Source organism: Mercenaria mercenaria, chromosome 1 (genome assembly GCF_021730395.1).
Source record: "Mercenaria mercenaria strain notata chromosome 1, MADL_Memer_1, whole genome shotgun sequence".
Taxonomy (NCBI): domain Eukaryota; kingdom Metazoa; phylum Mollusca; class Bivalvia; order Venerida; family Veneridae; genus Mercenaria; species Mercenaria mercenaria.
Window position 1 is genome coordinate 50,456,410 of NC_069361.1, and position 23,212 is coordinate 50,479,621.

Consider the following 23,212-nt stretch of genomic DNA (forward strand, 5'->3'; position numbering starts at 1 on the left):
TTCACACCAGGCAGTTGAAAGTTAAAGTATATACATGCAAGGGTCGTGAATATTTATTAGCATTGTTACATTATTGGAAGCAAACATTGTCAAGTAGAAACATGGCAGTTTCGGAGAATGATTTGTAATAAACAAGAAAGATTACAAACAAGGAGGCATGCAGATATAAGGAAATCATAACCATTACATCCATTGTTTATTATTGCATCCATTGTTTATTATATTAACACTAAAGATGACAAATATAGTATTGTCCCGCCAAAATGTCAGATTTGGTGAGTAAACCCATAAATAGATTTTAAAACTGTAATATTCCACAAGTGTGTTCACACTAATGAAATAAATGTAATTATTTTTAGTGTAGCTTTTAAACTACCCCTGGAGGTGGTTTTAATGTTACATTATTTTTTGTTTTGTTTTGTTTTTAATCCACTTGACCTTCAAATAATACACTTCTAATACCGTGTTCACACTAGCAGAACGGTTTTATTTTTATTAGGCACTAATTGGCTATAATTGGTATTTGACATTCAAAACCCATCAAAATATAATCTAGTTTGCGTCCACACTTGGCAAAGAAATGTGGTTTAGATATACACATGTAATGTTGGAAGTTAACAAATATCTTGCAATAAGCAAAAAGGTTACAAAGAATTGAGGCTAACAGAAACAAGAAGGGGTCATCAATATTTAAACTTCTGTGTTCATCTAAGAATTTCTGTTCATTCCATCTATTGTCCATTTTGAGCGTCAGCATGACTCCATATCGCAATTTAATGTTTTTGTTTCAACAACAGTCCAATTACTTTGCCAGCCACAGCATCAATTGTTTGATACAAAAGAGAAACACATGGTATTCTTCCTCCAAAAGGTAAGATCTGTGGATTTGGGGTTGTAAAACCAGTTATAACCCACATTTGCGTTCACATTTGTAAAATAATGTAGCATTACTTTTTAATGTAGTATTAAAACCACCTCCCGAGGTAGTTTTAATGCTACATTACAGAAACCACTTGACCTTTACAAAATTCACGTTTTACACCACATATAGTGTGGACGCAAACGAGTTTAAAAAATAAACCCAAGTTAATGTAGGATTAAAAACGTAGTCTGAACACGGTATAATTCACATTGTGTGTGGACACAAACTTGATCAAAAAAATAAAACCGTTTTAAACCACATTTAAACTCTAGTCAGAACAGAGTATAATCAAAGACGAAACCGCCCCTTAAATCTAAGAAATACGATACGCTTATCCTTTTTATGTCGTATAAATTCAGGTTAAGATGTTGACTTTTTAATTAATAATATACAGTCAGTAGTTTCGCGTTACATTTACTTTCGCTCCTGTGGAGAGACTCGATAATTAACCCGTCTCAATTTGTTTGTAGACATCTTTTTGATGTTGGTGAAATTGACTTTGATGTGTGTGTGGTAGATCTACGTCTGGAGTGTACTTAAACTGATTTCAGCGCTATTACACGCATATTGTAGCTGTTTTTGTATCTTTCTTCTAGTATGTTAAAAAAGATGTATTAAAATTTGTATCCGTTTCGACAGTTAATCAACGTAAAAAACTTGTCTGAAATATCCCTGTAAACATGAAGTCATTGGGCCAACGACGGAAAACCGTCAAAGGATAATCTTTGTTGGGCCACTGTTGGCCCAACAATGATTAATAAGTATTGTAAATACAGCTGTTGGGCCAACGTTGAACCAATTTTAAATTTCAGTCACAGATATCTCTGCATTGGCCCGATATTGATTTTCAGGCAAAGACTTATACAGGGAAAACATCGTTGGCCCAACGTTGGCCCATTAGTAGTAACAATATCATTGTATATTTTACGGGTCACTGTTTTATCACAAGCCCCCACAGGTATACACGTTGTGTAGGTGTAACATGCAATATTTAATTAATAGTTAAACACTTTTCTTCACCAATTCGTAGTTACATAAATTTGGGCTAATTAAACTTAAAACTTATCTGCAGCCGTAGTGATATTTTGAACTATTTCAAATCTACTACATTGGAAAAATTTTGAGAAAAGTATTGAAAAAAAAAAACAACAATAAAAACAAACTACTAACTCTATAACAAATATCTAATTTTATACAATCATAAAATGTTTACAATAAATCTGTTGAATATTCCAGAACATGAACTCTCGTTAACCCGTGTTATGTAAGAAATCCCAGAAAATGTGGTTAATTTTACTCTCTAGGCCAGATTTCTAGCTTTATAGACATGTGAAGTAAAGGAAACTATTATACATGTGATAGGTCTAGATTTAACAAAAACCCAGTCTTCCAGCTATAAACTGTAAGTAGAAGTTTTTTTTTTTTTAAAAAATATTTTTGATAAGTTGTGGAATCTTATAGAGAATTTCTTTTTATATCATGTATGCATGTTATATCCATGTGACTTGAACATATGTTAAATACTTATATCTAAAGCTGGCGGATAGCACTTGTGTGGAGCATTAAATTCTGTAAATAAAACTCATATTCTCATTAATTATAACACATTTTTCTCGGTTAAATACAGACAAAAAATAATTTCACACATTTTACATAAGTTTATGTCCAGAGGTTTATATGCATTTCTTTAGTTATTATTATCAATTTGACGTAGATGGTTTAATCAACATGATTTTTGTTGTTTTTTTTTTACAGGGTCCTGTTCAAGAGAGTAATAACGGAGTGCCTAGCACTGTGGTGCACAGGAAAAAATAAAAATACAAAAAGCTGCAACTTCAGAGAGAAAAGAAAACAAACAAACAGAACTTGGATATATAATGAGTTAATATACAGACAGTAATTCACTTTAGTAGGATTTAATCAGTGACTGAAAAAAGAAAAATAGTTAGATTTATAAAGACTGGAATCAATATTTTACATGTTGTAGTGATGAAATATTCTGTTATATTTCTTCAGGAAAATTGCAAACAAACTTTAAATAAATGTAAGGTTTCTTTTTGTTAAATGTTAACAAAATCACAACTATTTGAAAATAAAACATGTATGAAATAATGCTAGTTTTAGACTTTTTTTCAATTTCTTAATCGTTGAGATAGCGTTGGCATCCATCTTTGGCTAACAAAGAAACAGAGTTGGCCCAACGTTGAACCAACCATAATAGACGACAAAATGCTGTTGGCCCAATGGAGGGCCAACGATGAGTGTAGGTTATCAGTTGTTGGCCCAATGGAGGGCCAACGATGAGTGTAGGATACCAGTCGTTGGGCCAACGGTGTACCAACCGTTGGGCCAACGTTGCGCCAATTAGCAAAATGGCGTTGGGCCAACGTTGGAAATCTTCGTTGGGCCAACGAAGAGTCTGCCGTTGGCCCAACGTTGGGCCAACGCATGTCTGCTATATGGGATGCAACAAGGCACACACGGAAATGGAAAAAAATACCATGACTTGACGATACGTAGTTTAACGGAAATGGTAAACATACCATGAGTTGACGACACGTAGTTTGACGGAAATGGAAAAAATACCATGAGCTGACGATACGTAGTTTGACAAAGTTTTATTCAATCTAAACGAACCTCTTCCAAAGGAAAGAAAAGATGAAAGAATGAAATTTCTGAAAACCTAAAATAAAAAGTAAAAAGAATTAGGTGGCACCGAAGCCTTCTTGTTTCAACAATACCAGAAAACAGTTACAAACGGAATTCCGATAAAGAAAACATAGAAATAAGAAAATAAAAAATAAGAAATTGGCATCAAATAATTAAACCCTTCAGCTGATATAATGTACCTAACAAGCTCTAGATCTGACATTTATTTGCTTCACCATCCTTTTTCTAACAAGAGTTTATAAGAACATTACAGATGATATGATGTACTAATAAACTTTGATAATGTGGCAGTTGACCTCAATACAATCGACACTGTTTATTTTCCAATACAGGTAAATCCAATATTTGCTTTACAATAGATCAATGACGGATTATCTTTGAACACCCCTGGACTTATTGGACTCAACTGCCACAATATCAAAGTTAATTAGTACATACTAGTATTTATTCAAAAACCAGTTTCATGACAAAACGAATGACAATACTATAAAATCTGATATTGGCGTAAACTTCGACATAATATCAAATCAAAAGGAAGTTCAATCATTATATGGAAAAGATTCAGACCAATTTGCTTGTCACAGAGTACCACAAATGTTCAGTCTTACAAGAGGTGGAACCTTTTGACTTGTGTAGATCACAGACCTGGTGCGCATGAAATATGTATTGACAAGTATGACGAGTTATTAGTGGTAGCAAACAAATGCACTGTAAACAGTTGTGTAGAGAGTTGAAAAAGTATACTAGTATGCCATAATAAAATTGAAACAACATTTTTGTTTTGTTGTGTTCAATCACATCGAATGCTTAGTCTGTATAGAGTCTTTCAATTAGAAAAAAAAACAACAGGTAGGCGTCGTTATTATTTCACACATGACTTGCATATTATCAATTCAAGCCAGGGAAGAGGAATTTCTCAAAAGCAACACTCACCCTAAATGGTGCTCAGAACCGAAGCGAAAAAGTGATATTAAAAGCTGATTAAACGTGTTTATTTCATTTTTACAAAAGTGTTGCACCAATATTTGGACTTTTTTCGTTAATTCAATCTGTTCTTTTATTAGCCTACGAACTTGATATATTTTGCTTTCGGCTTATTGTAATTCAAACAAAATGTACAACACTTTTGTAACTGGGACAGAATCTCCGCGCAAATAAATGAGCCGTGCCATGAGAAAATCAACATAGTGGCTTTGCGACCAGCATGGATCCAGACCAGCCTGCGCATTCTGGTCAGGATCCATGCTGTTCGCTTACGGTTTCTCTAATTACAATAGACTTTAAAAGCGAACAGCATGGATCCTGACCAGACTGCGCGGATGCGCAGGCTGGTCTGGATCCATGCTGGTCGCAAAACCACTATGTTGATTTTCTCATGGCACGGCTCAAATATAGATTGATAATACAAGATGGAAGCAATACCCGTGTCTTACCCGTGTAAGTAGGTTAGTTTGTAGTGTACCTGCGTATCTATGACGGTCATACACTGCATTCTATTTAAAATGTGTACATGAAAACGTCAAAAGACATGCATAAAGTGGTAACACTAAATGGTTTGTTTTTGTACATGAACCCTCTAAGAGAGTGTGATAAAGAGAAGGATGTGACATTTTTTATTTTAACTGAATAATTATCCGTCGTTCACATTCAAGATTATACAATAGTTAGTATAATAGTAATCAGTCCCAACCTTAGACTGGCATCAGTCGTTAGAGTCATTACCTGTAAAGCACTTGGCCATAAAATCCTCTCTGATACCACTTTCTCATAAAATTTACAATATCTCTAGCCTCTGTCTCTAAGCCGCAGTAAAAGGGAGCTACAGAAAATTTGAAATATATTTAAAAAATAAATAAAAAAATGGGAAATGTTAAATCTCAACAGACTGTGTAAGTCTATCCCAACCTGTGTCACGTAATTGCGAGCTCGAGTTCATCGATTTCGTGCTGAATGGAAATTTCAATTGGACTTTCTGGAAGCGTCAGACACAAGAAATTCAATGCCGAAGCACCTGAATCCTCCGAAAAGATTGCTCCTATGCTCCTACCCATTTGTTGTTTTTTCTTTTAAAATATCTTTATTCTCTTTAATCTGTGAAATGAAATTAATGATCATTTCTGTTGAAATTGATCGCACGTATTGAGTTCAATCAATTACATATTAACCATATTTATTTGATCTTTATAACGCAAGATATTACGACCGTGCTATGTAAAGGATACGTACCAAATCAATAGCTAAATCGGTCCTATTATCTTACTTTATATAGTTAACATAAGAGTGGTAAAATATTTGTTATATAAATAAGACTTTGTCATATTATTCAGGCTGGTGAAATACGTTACATACATGTTAATTGAAGGTTGTTTAGAAATATGCCACCATAGTTTAGTGTCTCGGTTCAAATGCGCGTAGTAAATAACCTGATGACCTTTTCGCATTGTAAACATCTTGACACATTTTATCATAAAGCTTTATTAACTACTGCAATTATATAATGATTAAAAATTATTATTGGATGTTTTAAAAGGTTTTCTGTATTATATTCCTTACTTATAACGTGAGTGTAAATGTTTTTTTGCTCAACCCGGAGCTAAAGGGCGCGGACGGTAGCTTGCACTTCCACTATCGTCCATGAATCGAGCATGCAACATAAACGTTTAAGTCGTGTTGGGCGTCCTGTGATTTTCCACTATTTGAGCACTGATCGTTAGGTAAGGTACAGTTTCATGCACTGTACAGACATGTATTATGATTAATTGCATGACTTTGTTAGATGGTGCATTTAAAGTCTAATGTATGAAATGGCTTATCATTTTACAGAAGCTTTAGAAATAACCAGTGAATATTAACAGGGAAATACAAACCTAAGACAAGTAAAATGATAATTGAGCCTTGTCATGGGAAAACCAACATAGTGGCTTTGCGACCAGCATGGATCCAGACAGCCTGCGCATCCACGCAGTCTGGTCAGGATCCATGCTGTTCGCTAACAGTTTCTCTAATTGCAATAGGCTTTGAAAGCGAACAGCATGGAACCTGACCAGACTGTGCGGATGCGCAGGCTGGTCTGGATCCATGCTGTTCGCAAACCCATTATGTTGGTTTTCTCATGGTGCGGCTGATATCTGATATAATGCAAAACATATTTGTTAATTGACAGATCCCTGGCTATTTTTACTGCAGTCAGCACGTTTTATTCAGACTGAGCAATCGTGCATTGAATCTGCTTTTTAAAATACAATCGAACCTGTCTTTAAAAACCAACTTAAGGAAGATAGTTGATGTCTCATAACACGTAAGATAAAATGGTGACCTTTCAAGGCAGGTTTAATATAATTGAGCCGCACCATGAGAAAACCAACATAGTGCGTTTGTGACCAGCATGGATCTAGACCAGACTGCGCATCATTATCCATGCTGTTCGCTTTCAAAGCCTATTGTAATTAAAAAAACTGTTAGAGAAGATGGATCCTGACAAGACTGCGCGGATGCAGGCTGGTCTGGATCCATGCTGGTCGCAAATGCACTATGTTGGTTTTCTCATAGTGCGGCTCAATTATATCCTTAGGACGGCCGGCACATTTTTATGCAATCCCGCCAGGTATACGTATGTTTATGACAACACAGAAAATGACGTTAGACGACATTCTTTTTTTTTTTTGGAAGAAAAAAAGAAAGTAAACAGGCTAAACTTGAAAACGAAAGTCGCATTTGCATAGGCCTATAGTCAGGGGTCACGCGCTGGGGTCATCCTGTCAAAATGGATGCACCTGGACTTCTTTGTTTTCTTGCTTTTTGCTAATGGGGAGTCAATTTTCAGCACTTTCTAACGATTTTAAAATACCCGGACTTGAGCACGACATGTCGAGCAATTAGATGACTCCAAAGCCTATCTTAGAAGAACAGTAGTTATTATAAATATTTAACGAAATGTTTACATGTTGAATTCAGACAAAGAAATCTTAGGAGTAAGAAATGAGCCGCACCATGAGAAAACTAACATAGTGGCTTTGCGACCAGCATGGATCCAGACCAACATGCGCTTCCGCGCAGTCTGGTCAGGATCCATGCTGTTCGCTAACGTTTTCTCTGATTGCAATAGACTTTGAAAGCGAACAGCATGGATCCTGACCAGACTGCGCGGTCTGGATCCATGCTGGTCGCAAACGCACTATGTTGGTTTTTTCATGGTGAGGCTCAAATATGCAACAAATGAGAGAATATCGTTTAGTTGATAGGTACACATTACAACAGTTGTATTTCTGTGATGATTCTTTCCTGAACAGTTTTCATCAGAAAGTTAAAGACAATATGACAGACACTCTGTTTATTAACGTTTTTCAAGGGATACTAAATGACATGACTAATCATTATGATAGTGCTGACAAGTCAGACAAAATGTTCCTGAAGAACAACGATGCATTGAAAACACTTTTTACGTCTTTAGAGGTATAAGGAGACAGTTCAAAACACAGTTTAGTGACGCGAGTAACACTGCTACCCAATGTACCGAAGCGTGCTTAGACAAAAAAGGCACACAGGAAATGTTTGTTGACGAGTTAAAGATAAGAAATAGGTGCACTATGAACAGTTTGTATATATCTGTCATGATAATAGTGAAACTGTTAATCTAAGTGAAACAGACACTGAATGTTAAGAAAACATAAGATTAACTTGAAGGAAAGTGCAAGGCATATACTTAAGAAACAATGGTAAACATACGGAATGTAAATATTCATTTGAGCGAACCTAATCAAGCTTTGGAAATCAACAGATATTCAACCGAATTGCACAGAAAATGTTCTGAAATACCCACGTAAAGTAGGGGTCCCCGCGGCCGAGTGGTTAAGGCCGCTGACTTCGATCATTTGCCCCTTACCAATGTGTGTTCGAGCCTCAATCGGGCGTTGAATTCTTCAGGTGAGGAAGCTATCCAGCTTGTTCACGGAAGGTCGATGATTATACCTTGGTGCCCGCCCGTGATGAAATAATGCACGGAGGGGCACCTGGGGTCGAAAAAAACGCAATAATCAAGAAAAAGTTTAACTTGTATGTCTTTGAACTGATTCATGAAGTCGTTATCGCACTCCTTCAACATATTTTTGCCTGTGCCACAGCCGTTTCAATGGTCTTATATACAGACTCATGATCTATTAATATATTGGACGTATCATTTGATTAAGATTTATTATATATATAGAAAGAAGAGAGGATTTACTTATTCCGCTGTTTTGGATTAATCGTCCATTGATCGACGAAGTCATGAATTTACAATCGGCGATGATGTAAACATTGGTTAATGTACAATAACCACTTAGCCATGCTCATTTGAAATATATTTTTCTAATAGAATGTACATATCCCTGCTCTTATATTACATGTACATGTTGTCCTGCTGAAACATCTTATTCACATATAATTGTAACGTATGTCTGTTATTTACATAAGAATAACATGTGTTTAAGCGCCGCGGCAAAACTGTTAACTTGAAATGACATTCATGGAAGATTTTTTGCTCATATTCTTTCGGTAATTTTAAGTTACAACATTTGTGTATTTGTTCAAATTATCTACGGGAGATCTAAATATATTCATCTTTGTCAATAAGCATATGTTTATCTCGAGTCTTTTAAAATACTTTACAAATTCATAAATAGCTGAGAATCATTGCTGTTAATTAACAACACTGGCATTCAGACAATGTCCTGATAATAACTAAAGTAGATGATTGGGTAAGCATTGATTTTCAAACTTTGTTCACAAACTTAAAAGCAAACTTTGACGCCTACATAGCCTTGTAACCAGCATTGTATTTCAACACAATTTGGTTAGATAATGTCAATAATTCACGACCGATTTATTAATTTTATAATGCAGTATACACTTGAACTGATCTTAAAGATAATATTTATCATTTTAAGTTTACCACGTAACTGAATACCTATATATTGTCAAATTGAATAGAATATTTGTTTATTGATTGTGTATCTTGGTATTTTCTGTCAATTGGACTCTATAAATAAAGTGTACCAGTCATTAGAACGCTAAAAATCTTTATGTTAATTTGAATCCTTTATAAAATGAACCATTGAGATAGGCGACACTGCTAAATCAGCCAAATTTGATTGCTTAAGTCCTGGTTTTTTAATGTATTCAGTAAACACATAATGTCTCTTTATATATTACAGTTTTGCTTTAACAGCAGTTTGAAACGCTTAAGATGAAATATCATGTACTTAGATTATATCTTCAGAGACTGTTGAACAATCAGCAGTGTCTGCATTATTTCTATTTTACCTTGTATCTTTTTTTTCAGTTTGTGTTTGCCATATCTACCGGTTTCAACTATCACATTTCATAGCAGAATGGTAAGTAATATTATATATGTTTGATGAACTGATAAAAAAAAACAAGTTGTTGCGTAAAATTTACCACACCATTTTTTTAAATATGAAATTAAATGTGATAGCTTTACAAAGCTTCTATTATTACGGAAATGAAATGACGGAAGAAATATTATTATAACGTTTAATGGGCTTTTTTTCCGTCCATAACCTTGACAGTAAATAGCCTCGCATGAATGCAACAGCAAGATACCGCATATAACAGATATCTTGACTTAGGCAAACCAAGTGAATTAAGGCCAACAAGGCGAGGCATATTTTCATCATGATGGATCACGGAAGACTACAGTTCCTCCTGTACACCTGATTTATGTGAGAAAGTTGTCACTTACCTTAAATTACAAAAACTATTTAGATTAATAGATCCTTTATTGTTGAAAAAACTGTTTAGAATCATTTTGAAGGTAAATTATAATGTGTTTAGAATTTTGGCGACATGATGAAATCACTTACTATACCCAGAAATAGAGGGAAAAACAACATTAAACCTCTTTTAACTATTTTCTCCAGTTGCAGACAAGTTCCAAATAGACACCCCTTCTTCCGCCGTTAATTCGCTAAATTTTATCAATGAAACATTCGCTTTCACATCTGGTTTATTTGATGTGTTGCATGCCTGTATGAAAATATTTACCTACAGGTAGCTGCGAAAGCAAAGTGCATGTTTCCTGTTGGATCTGATAATAGTTCCAAACAATTCATTCTTATAAATGGCCAGAAAACTGGGTTTTTTACACTTAGCGGTAAATACTCTTATCATCGTAATCATGTTTATCATCATTGTCGTTGTCGTCGTCATCATCATCATCATCACCATCATCATCATCAGCAGCAGCAGCAGCAGAAGCAGAAGCAGCAGAGCAGCAGCTACAGCAGTAGTAGCAGCAACAGCACTTCCACTACCACGACTAAGTGTGTTTGTTCCCACTGAACCCTATAAGTCAATAAATAAGGTAAATTAAAAAAAAAAATGCACATGATGAACATAGAGCGACAACACATGCACAGTATTGCCAAAACTCATTAATTTTGTCTTGGATTTTGCCGATGGTATTCAGTGCAAGATGTTAGCAGGCATTGACACTTTTGTACCTGCGACAACAGTTATTAATCAAATCCGTATGCGAAGATTTTCTTAATGTTAATTACTGTTTTACTGTAAGTACAAAGCCAGGCAAGGAAAGTTTTCATTATAAAGTTTTTAATGTTATAAATTGTTCTACAAATAACATCATTCTTTCTTTACATATTGAATGTACTAACTTTGTGACAGGAGAGAGTTCCATGTAAACCCCACTTTCTACTTAGTCATTTTTTGTGCAATTTGCGGGTATTGTATTTGTATACTTGCAAGTACGTACAAGGATTTCATATAAATTTGTGAAGTAATATCATTCATACAGTATAACTAGATCAAAAGGGTCACGTTTCCAAATGTACATCAATAAAATTAGACAAGTTTTGAAATTGTGGTATCCCTCTCTTGATATATAAAAATGATTAAACGATATTATTTAAGTAACAATTTGAGTACACCTAAAATAACTTTATTTTTAAAGTCAAACTTTTACGTAAATAACACCGTGGAACATAGAAGCATGTTAGGTATAATTAAAATGTTATTAATATTTTGTTTAAGTACACCTGACAACCAGTGTTACAGAGGTTTGTTTACTTTTCTTTATACGAAAAGCTTACAGCAAATATTTCAGCTCTATACCTTTACTTCCATTATAATCCTTGTCCGTTGTGAGTGCCGAAATCGTCACGAAACCTTGACTGCCGAAAGACTCTTGGCTGCAAAATTAAACAATACACCAAACAAGGGTTGGCCACAACTATGGTCGCAGTAATACCACTGGCTCCATGCTTACTTATCGAGTATTGTATTCAAACTGGATGTAAAGACAACTTTAGACCCAACTTCAAATAATTAGATTCGGGTACATCGATACAGAAAATTGATATGCCAGTTTTTGCATATGCGCTTAAAAATGAATTTAAAATATGTCGTATCATAAAAAATGTCTCAGACTAATAGTTCTCTGTCTTTCTGAGGTTTCGCCTCAGAAAAACAGCAATACACTAAATGAGCTGTGCCATGAGAAAACCAACATAGTGGGTTTGCGACCAGCATGGATTCAGACCAGCCTGCGCATCCGCACAGTTTGGTCAGGATCCATGCTGTTCGCTAGCAGTTTCTGTAATTGCAATAGGCTTTGAAAGCGAACAGCATGGATCCTGACAAGACTGCGCGGATGCGCAGGCTGGTCTGGATCCATGCTTGTCGCAAACCCACTATGTTGGTTTTCTCATGGCGCGGCTCAACTATAAAATAAACAAGAATACAACGACAAATTATTTCCGCTCCTTTTGGATCATCTTTTAATGCCTCTGTACAGTAGAGATTCACGCAAGCCGTGCCGGGGTGCGAAGGTGTGCTGCACATTTAATTACCTTTCATGAACAGACTTATTCACGTTGGACCTGCTATTTATTTTCTTAGTTGCTTTCATATCTTCCAAAGGATTTTTTTTCTAGATATCATTTTCAATTTTATTGTTGTTTCGTTGTGTTGCATTGTCGCCCTGCCACAAAGGCATATTAACACGAGCAAAGTAATATAAGTAATAGGCGTGTGTATCAGTGTCGTTTATAATTGAACAGGAAGCAATTAAGCTAGAGCAATTATTTTGATATGGATTCTAGTCAGCTATGAATTACTTCTGTAACACCGTCACATACTCCTAGACATAAACGAATATCTAATTGACTGCTACTTGAAATACATAATAACCGGTTTCGACGGTACAGAAATAGCGTGCGTTACTTTCCAACTAAGCTTTAAGTTCCAGAAACACCAAAGCCTTCTTAAGTGTAACAAAAAATGTCAATACTATGACTGTTTTGTTACAACGCTTTATTTCCATAGTGTCTAGACATAGAAACCACAGTGGTTGTATTTTTTGCCTCTCGCGGAACAGAGTTTAGTATCTCCCATATAGTAATTCTGCAGCTGCTTACAGTTTATATTTCCCTGGGAGAAAACAAATGTTGGTATAATTTTTGTTTCTTGCAACGTATTACGTGAACATACAGCATGTACGTAAGCTCCTATTTAATAAGATATTATCGGCGTTATCTTCATCATTATCACCAGCATAATCATCATCAGCAGCAGAAAGTAGAACTAACAGCGTCCTCAGCATGATTTACATTAGAACAAACTAGAGCTTTTTTTTTATTTTGTTGTCATTTTGAAAGTAAGGTTTGCAGAATTCATCGAATCTTTCTGTGATATTTCAACATGCAAATCAACAAAATGATAATACACAAAACTGGAAAATATAGATGATCCTGCAGTACGCTGAAACAATTTATTGACAGAAGGACTCTTGTTTAACAACACCACATACAGTTAAACTTAACATGTCGCGTTGGATGGAACTGATAGGTATTCAGTGACATCGATTTCAGTTTGCAACAAATGAGAACACTAGCTATTTAAGAAAGAAGTAAAGAATAAGAGACTAAAGCTAATATGAGAAATACTTTTAATGATCTTTGCGTACATATTAAATTCAATGCCGACAGTCAACCTTTAAATAAAAGAACGGACGAAAGAACGAACAAAAAAATGAATAAATAAATAATCAATCACTTAAATTTCATAGCTAAAGGAAATAACAAAAAAAAAATCTGTTTGATAGCAGTTCAATCAGTAGCTGATCTTGAGCCGTTGGCAAATAAGATTATGACCTTTCGCTTATCTCTCTTTCGCTTATTTATGTCTTTAACCTTAAATGCATATGATTGGGGTCCCCGAGTAGCTAAATATATTTTTTTACATGTCCCCAAGTAGCCAAATATATTGTTTACATTATTTTCTTCTTTTTTTTTTCTGTGTCGTTTTTTTTCCATCCGTCTACATTAGGCAGTTGATGAAATACTTAGTTCTCCTTTTTTCCCTCTCATTTTTTAATTTCTTCTAACTTTAATTTGCTACAATGTTTTGATCTCATAAGAATAGAAATTGATAACGTTTTGTTTCTTTTCTTTTTTTTTAAAAAAATATCGACGGTTTTTTAAAAGTCTTACAATGATAAGAAAGAGTGGTTCATGCCTTCAACATTTCATAACATTTTATTTTGTAAATACAAGTTTGATATGATTGATGACACGAGTTCTATGTGCAGAGCGAAAAAGTTCCGCGTGCATTGCTGACAACGGTCGTGCGTCAAGGACCACAAAGGGACACACATATTAGATCAGATTTAATGAATAATAACTAATGTTTGTCAAAATATTTCGTAAAAGTTGAAAGAAATATTCTTTTCTTAAAAGTTCCTTTCTTCGATTAATGACTTCGATCAAGACTGATCATTACGTCATGCTTATTCGCCTTATTTGGATTTTACTTTTTTGATTTTCCTGAGTGTATGCCTTAAGACAGTAAGGTTCTACGTAATGAAGTCAACCAGTTTTACATTTATAGCAAATTACTCTTTAAAAAAGTGTGGTAGTAAAGTAAACGAGTGTGTTGCTAAACCCAGGGAACGGGAGTTCGAACTCGACATGTAAATCCATGACCGCGTCTTTATGTAAATCACTTAATTCTTTATATACGCTGCAGGTTAACCGTGTGTATCAAAACGTAGGAAATAGAAAATTATATACAATGATGTTATTTAGTAAACAATATTACAAAAATATTTATGTCTATCAGCAACTTATGACTAATCTAGCCCTTTATAAGAGTACACAAAAAAATCATTATCAGCTACATATTTACTTAGATACCCCCATTTACCTCAATTGAGTTACTGCCCGTTGCCTATACCATGCATGATAGCACGTTAACAAGTCAGTTCGCGATTGATAGTCGGAGTGAAAAGACGCAGTGTACTATACGTTTACAAGCGGAAGGAGTATTGTGTATTGATTAGCGACTCCGGCGATTGTTTAATAGTATCGTATGAATTTCGTATAATGAATGATAAATCGCTTTGAAAAATATTATATCCTAATAAAATGACTTGTGTTTTGTCTATGCCGGCTTTGTATACGAACTCATTTAGCGAGGGCGATGCAGATATACGAAATATGGGATCTGAAAGTTTTGATTTGAACTGGATCACTGACCAAAATCTACATTCCGAATTATCCGATAATCAAAGATGTGCCACCCCTTGTCATTTAGAAGCAAGCACGAGTTCATCTATGTCATGCCGAATGGAAATTTCAGATGAGCTTTCTGGAAATGTTAAACACGAACAATTGAATGTGCATACCGACGAAGATTTTGACACGGACATTAAACCAACTGAGTCGGAAAAGCATTTTCCTATAAACGGTAAGCTGTTTTCATTTTTATCCTTTATTGGTGAATTGTTTGCATTTTTTATATCCTGAGTTGTCAAATAAAAACAAAAGATCATCTTCTCTTTCATTCAGCTTTAATTGATCAAGTACGCTTACAGAACCTTGTATTGACCGTATTTATATTATCAGTATAATGTACTTAAAACGCTTCCTTTGTTTGGCAAGATTATGTACACGATAGGGTTAAAGCGGTATCAAAATCAATGTAGCTAAATCGATCCTATAAAATATTGTACCAATTACAAACAGAATACCCATAGTAAAATATGTGATATATTGCTTAATAGAGTTGCAATAAGCATCTTCAACGAAGTCTTTTTAATACCATTGATCGTACATAATTATGAAGGATATTTCAAATTAATCGATTATAACATTTCTCCATTTCTCACATTTATTGATCATGGTCATTCCTGTCGTTTTCATTACTACTTGTAATTTAGTTTAAACTCTTGCAATGACCTTTACAAGGGCAGTGAAATGTATTATTATAATTGTGAAATGCTGAACTATTCCTCTTTTTTTCGGTCACTACTAGTAAGATACCATGACCTTTGTCCGCTTGAGTTCTATTTGATACTGGATAAAAAGTGGTTTTCTATTAGTTTTATAGGATAATTTAGTTTTTATACTGATTTATTTGAGTTCGATTGTGACGGAAGGTTGAAGCGTACTTGAATCACTCTCAAATTTACTTCTTGGAAAAACCAATGACCATATTGGGACTCGAACCCACACCCTCCGTGTTGAGCGGCCGACAACCGGAGGTCGAGGGTTCGAGCCCCTATGGGGTCACGACCATGCCCTCTCACTGACCCCTTATTAAATGCCAAACGAAAATTAAAAAAAGGCAACACGTTAAGAGCAGATTAAATGATAATGTAGATGGGAAAACTTTGCGTATTGTTTTTCTTGTATGTAAACAAAATGTATATCAATTTGTATTTTGAATTTTGTTTCTACAGGTAATCAGCGTGCAATTAACCTATTTGATATGTGCAAAAAGGCAGATGTGTTTCCGGATCATATAAAGAACTATGGAGTCAAACGAAAAGCGGAAATAAGGGAGTCAGAAGAAGTCTATATTCCACCTAAAAGAGTCTCACCTTTCTTAAACACGCCAAAGGAAAGAAAAGACGAACGAAAGAAAATTTTGAAAATATCAGTTAAAAAGATAAAACAGTTAGATAACCCCGAAACCTATCTTAGAAGAACAGTCCTTGTGAATAACACAATGAAACGTCTTCAAACAGAATTAAGACAACAAAAGCGTAGAACAAAGAAATTTACATCAAGTAACAGAACGCCCTTCAGGGGCTATGATCTAACTAACAACGACTGTATGTCAGATACTTATTTGTTTGATGATCCTTTCCTAAGTGGAATCCATGAGAAAATCACAGACGATATGACAGACACACTCATTAATAACGTGTTTCATAATAAAACGAATAACGAGAGTAAAGAGTCTAATGTTAGTGAAAAGTCAGACATAAGACCTAATCAACAGGAAGTTCCTGACACTGGCAAACAAGCGTGCATTGACCCAAGAATCTTTACGTCTTTAAATGAAGACAACTCAGACAATATTCCTAGTTCCAAGAATAACACTGTTATAGAGTGTAATATTTTGACGTGTTTAGACAATAGAACAGGTACGCCTGAAGAAATGCCTGTTGACAGGTGCTATGAGTTGGAGGTTGTAAACAGGTGCATTGTAAACAGTTGTGAAGAAAATGTAAGAACAATTTGCTATGATGACAGTGAAATAGTGAATGTAGGTGAAAGTGACACTCGGTCTAAAGAAAACATTAGATGACATAGAAGTAAACTACAAGACGTGGTTAGTTATCAAAACTTGAAATGTGATAAGTATATTAAACCCGAGAACCTCTTAATTGTTTAGAATTCAATAAATGTTAAAATAAACTGTGCAGACATTATTTAACACCTGTTATAGATTTTCTGCGTAAAACGGCACATGAACGGTGAATGAACAAATAATTCTGTAGGTTGGATCTGTTGGAACTCGATGAAAAATGGACCAGAAGTTGTTTTCGCATTCGTTCAACACAATCTTGCCTGGATTTCAAATTAATCATAGCATTATAATTCCTTGTTGAATACAGAACCATGATCTTAGAATACACTGTTTGGATCTGTTTATGTAAGAGAGAGAGAGAGAGAGAGAGAGAGAGAGCGAGAGCGAGAGATCGGAATGATAAAGGTGTGATTTGATCTGAAATTTATACTTTAATCTATCTAGCCATACTGGATACACTGCTGTTCATTAAGTTGCTTATTTCTAGATCTGTAACAACATTCATTTAGCAAGTGCACACAGTGTAATCTAGACAACTAATTAGAATGTAGATTAAATCGATCTATAGGAATGATTATTTTTGGATTGGTATAGGAAAAGTAAGAAGAGTCAAATACAAAGCGGCAAGAACGAACCGTCCAATCGGCTATTGACCGACCATGAACTGACATATTTTACACAAACATTGGGCAATATACTCTAGGGCCGTCACGACCGACTACATGATAATGTACATAATTCTCCAACATGAGTCTGTAGTCTACATAAAATTTATGTTTTGCGCCACGGAAAATTGATTTACGCGGAATGAATTTATGTAGGTTTTATGTCTATTTTACGAGCAACATATTCCTCTGCTCATGTTAGGTTTTTATTCTAATATTCTATTTTAGTTGCTGATCTTCAGCATTTAAACAGATCTTTTATATTTGATTTTTCCCCAGCCTTTTATCTCAAGTCTTCATGCATCAAAATGAAATTTGAAACATGTTACAATAATTATGCGTGATGTATAGCGGGTTTAGAAACCAGGGAAATCTGTCATTTCCCAAGTGGTTTTCTATCACAGATGTAATACAATTGTAATGTTTCATTTCATTCGTTCAAAGTTATTTGAAGAACAATCTGAAATAGTTCCGTTTTAGTTTTACCATATTTCTGCTAAATAATTGAAATGGGTATTTATCAGATGTACAAGAGAACGTGTCTAATCCGGATGAACTTCAGGATAGACATGAGTTTAGTCCGGCATGTAGACGCTTTTGTCCGCTTTGTTCAGAATTTCAAACAATTAAGTACAGATGCTGGTTTTTATTTACCATTATAATGTATAATTAAAGCATTTAGTGAAAGAATACTTCATGATGCTTCTACCTAAAATCAGTTTTTTCTTCTTCGTTTTTTGGTCTTGTTATTAAACTCGTTAACTCATTTTAAAAACATATGACCATTTGCAGAATACAGTATGAATTATTATGTGTAGTGAAGTTGTTTACCTTTTATCTATCTTACAACCTTGCTATCTTACATAGATATCTTATCATGGCAAAAACTGCAATAGATTATTCCATGTCGTTACTATATGAGCCGCGCCATGGGAAAACCAACATAGTGGCTTTGCGACCAGCATGGATCCAGACCAGCCTGCGCATCCGCGCAGTCTGGTCAGGATCTATGTTGTTCGCTAACAGTTTCTCTAATTGCAATAGGCTTTGAAAGCGAACAGCATGGATTCTGACCAGACTGCGCGGATGCGCAGGCTGGTCTGGATCCATGCTGGTCGCAAAGCCACTATGTTGGTTTTCCCATGCCACGGCTCATATATTGATTGGGTATGATACTGCTATAATTTTACAATTACAAATGTACTTTATGATTCGTTTTGAAGTTTACTATTATTAAATGTATACGTAATGTTAATGAACACCCGAGAAAGTAGATCTAAAGCATTGGCCGTGATCATTCGTCTACTTTAATCAATTTAATGTCATTTCCATGACGAAGGTGAATTGTATTTCAGGTGCAGATTAAATGTCAATCCTCAGTGGTCATAATTCTTTACCGATTTATTACATTGCAGTATAAAAAATAACTAATCTTAAAATAATATCTATTATTTAAAAGGGGAAGACACTGTCTGCGATAAAGCATTCAAAGGAAGGTGTTATCTAGGCGTATTCTGTAAACAAAGGTTACGATATCGTATCGTACGATTAGCAATGCTGACGTAATATTCAAGCCAATAAATATTTTTAAAAAGCCTGTTTTGCAAATGATGCGTTCGCGTGTGTAGACCTTATAATAGTAGAACGGGTAATATTCACAATGAATTTACGTCTGAAAATCAAGATATTCAAGATATTCGTGAATATTATGTCCCAAAAACCAAAACACTCGCAGTATTTTTATTAATTTTGTCAACTGCAGCTCGTCGGGTCGAATACTTTTTTTCCCTTTATAGTCGTGATCAAAGTTAATAAAACGCAATTTCTAAGTCTTGCATTGAACTAGTAAACTCTTTGGTAATGGTATTGCTCAAAAGCAAAGGAAAACATTTTTAAGTCTTCAATTGAAATAGCGTTGAAATAGAATTCCCTAAGAATGAGGTCAAAAGCTGCTGCCAGAAGAAATGGAAAGTGCATGTACTATTTATATCCCAGGGTTTGTTATACAATTATTCGTTATACTTTCTAATTTCATTTCTTGTTAATACATTTATAGTCTTTCGTTTCCCCTTTTCCCAATAATTTACATCACCACGTTTGATTACGAATGATAAAATCACAATGCTGTGTACATTACCTTGAGCAAATGTTTCTTCTTGATACACGTGTCTTAATGTTGATACGATAATAATTCAATTTTAATAGTAGGTTATTTTATTCATGGTCTTTATGCATATTAACAGAAATTTTCTCAAATATGATTTCTGAAATAAAAAAAGTTTTAAATAGCAAATAAAGTGCCATAGCGCTTATTATTATGGGGCATAGAATGACAAGTTTTGATTATGTTCTTTTACAGTCAACATTTGTCACGTTAATTACTCGACAGTAATTAGCCTGACATAAACGAAACAGGAAGTCGTGTAATAAAACAAGGAACTGAATTTAACGATATCTTATGCATAACACGTTCGTAATATCTTGACAAACATAGAAAGCGTTTATTGAAGAAAATTATAGAGGTAATATATACTATATACCGTCAGTATACTAGTAAAGTATTTTTATTTTTATTTTTATTTTTATTTTGATAATTTATTATGCTTTGTAATTTGTTTTGACATGAAGTGCATAAATAAAATTATTATTATTATTATTAAGTATATTATTGCAACAGATGTTCACAATGTTAAATCCAGCGAAAGCGAAATCAATGTGATCTTTCATTCATTTGACAATTTAAGAGGGTATACAAAATTAATAAAAAAAACAAACAAGCAAAGGGGAGCGGTGGTCTAGTGGATAAGGTGTCGGTCGCTCAATCCAGGGGTCGTGGGTTCGAGCTCACTTTGGATCAGACCAATGACTTCTCATATGGCACCATACTAAGTTTTTCAGGAACGGATTCACAGTAAGTTCCAATAAGCTTAATGACTTTCATTCACAATCGAGGCTAAACAAATTAGTATAAACTAAACACCCATTTGTTGGAACACGCTCTTTTAAAATTTATGTTATAATCTTCTTCTGACGTACCACGAAAGAGTCTTAGACATTTTTTACTATTCCCGGTACTTTTAAATCACTGAGTAAGTTATTTATTATTTCTGTTCAGCTTTCTATTCTCCCAAACAAATGATCGGGAGTGGCCTCCGTGGCCGAGTGGTTTAGGTCACTGACTTCGAATCATTTGCCCCTCACCGATGTGGGTTCGAGCCTCACTCGGGGTGTTGAGTTAATCATGTGAGGAAGCCATCAATGTTACGGAAGGTCGGTGGTTCTACCCGGGTGCCCGCCCGTGATGAAATAGTGCACGGAGGGGCACCTGGGGTCTTCCTGGACCATCAAAGCTTGAAAGTTGCCATATGACCTATAATTGTGTTGGTGCGACGTTAAACCCAACAAACAAAATGATCGGTCTTTTTCTAGATATTTTTTGCTATTTTATTGCTGTTACTGTGTCGTATAAACGCCCTGCCATAACAACATACTAACAAGGGTGATGTTATGGGCTTGTATATCAGTTCCGTTAATTATTGCTAGAAACGGAAGCAATTAAGCAAGAGTAATGATAACTGGTATGTACCTTTCACACTGAATCTATTTTATGTGGCACCGTCACATTCACCAAGGCATGATGCAGTTTACATTGTTTTCATGAATGTTCAAGTGGCAAATTGTAACACATTAGTATGCGAGGATCGCGTACATTCTAAATTGATTCTTTGCAAAAGCAATGATTCCCCGATTGAATGCACACATGATTATCTAAGAATTCAGACCGGACAGTAAATTTCTTAATAATACGGATGTTACATGATATATGCGCTGTCCAATCAGAATGTTATACATGCTATTGTAACTGTTTTTTTTTTGAGCCAGTGCAATCATCAGTCCGCATATGGAATTCCAAAACCGTATAGACTTCTATGATGACGCGATATGAACAAATATCCACTGACTGTTACTTGAAATATATGAGAAACCCGGGTTCGATGATACAGAAATAGCGTTACTTTCTGGAAACATGATAGCCTTCTTAAAAGTGTCACAGAAAATGTCAATATCTTAACGGAACTCCTTTCATAGAGACTAAAACTGTTATGTTACAACACTTTATTTCCATCGTGTCTAGACATATAAACCACAGTGGTTGTAGTTTTGCCTGTCGCAGAATCGCAGTTACTCATAGATTATATTTCCCTTGGAGAAAACAGTTGCAAGCAGAACTTTGCAACGTACTACTTAAGGCAGCATGTGCTTTTATTCTGTCCATTACGAAACTCCTATTTCAAAAAAACGTAGTCATTATCTTCATTAACATCACCACCACCACCATCGTCGTCATCATCATCATCATCCGCAGCAAGAACCATAAGTATATCAACATCATTTACTCTAGAACAATGACATTTTTCATTTTGTTGTCGTTTGAAAGCAAGGTATGCAGAATGCAGCAAATCGTTTGATGATGTATTAATACACAAATGAACAAATATGCATACACAAAAATGATAATGTCGATGAACCTGCAGTATGCGAAAACAATCAATTGACAGAATGACTCTTGTTTTACAACACTTCACATTTTGCTCAAGAGAAACGGTTTTGTCGCCAATTAACGTGTCATTACTGTTAAACCAAACATGTCATGTTTTATGTAACCAATATTTATCTCAATGAAATCGATTTCAGTCTGCAGGAAAAGATTATATATTTTTAAGATCTTAAGTTATTTACGAAAGAAACAAACACGTTGAAAAACAGACAAACTAAACTAAAACCAAAATAAGACGTTAAAGGTAACATGCGAACATGTCAGCTATTTTTCAGTGTCCTTTGAGAACACATTAAATTTAAGGCCAACAATATGCCTCTTAAACAGATGAAGAACAAAAGAACAAAATAGATAATAACTGTAATAAAAATTCCGCAGCTATTGGAAAATAAAATTGTTAAATAGAATTAAAACGAGTGTATGATCTTTGCATCGATTTTCAAATACTAGTAAAGTTATGACCTTACACTTGTCTGAAGCCTTAGTATGTACGTGAACAGCCTAGCAGCCTAGCGGTTTTACGCAAGCAGTGAATGGTTTTCTCGCATATCAGGATTCGGCCGTACCGACGAGGAGTAACTAAACTGAGCAAACTAAATTAAACACGTGTTTCATAAAAGATACTGATCTATTTTCGGACCTTCTTTGTTTGGTTGGTTTGAGTTTAACACCGTTTTACAACAGTATTTCAGTTATGTAACGGCGGGCAGTTAACCTAACCAGTGTTCCTGGATTCTGTACCAGTACAAACCTGTCAAGTAACTGCCAACTTCCCCATATGAATCA

The 23,212-nt window shown here is 34.9% G+C and overlaps 1 protein-coding gene across 1 annotated transcript; it reads left to right on the top strand.

The window, feature by feature from the left end:
- The first annotated feature begins 14,862 nt into the window (after positions 1 to 14,862).
- LOC123538267 (uncharacterized) lies at positions 14,863 to 18,679 on the top strand. The gene is made up of 2 exons (XM_045322236.2): positions 14,863 to 15,352; positions 16,347 to 18,679. Exons 1-2 carry the CDS (start codon positions 15,031 to 15,033, stop codon positions 17,198 to 17,200), a joined length of 1,176 nt encoding a protein of 391 aa, XP_045178171.2. The 5' UTR covers positions 14,863 to 15,030; the 3' UTR covers positions 17,201 to 18,679.
- The last annotated feature ends 4,533 nt before the right edge of the window (positions 18,680 to 23,212 follow it).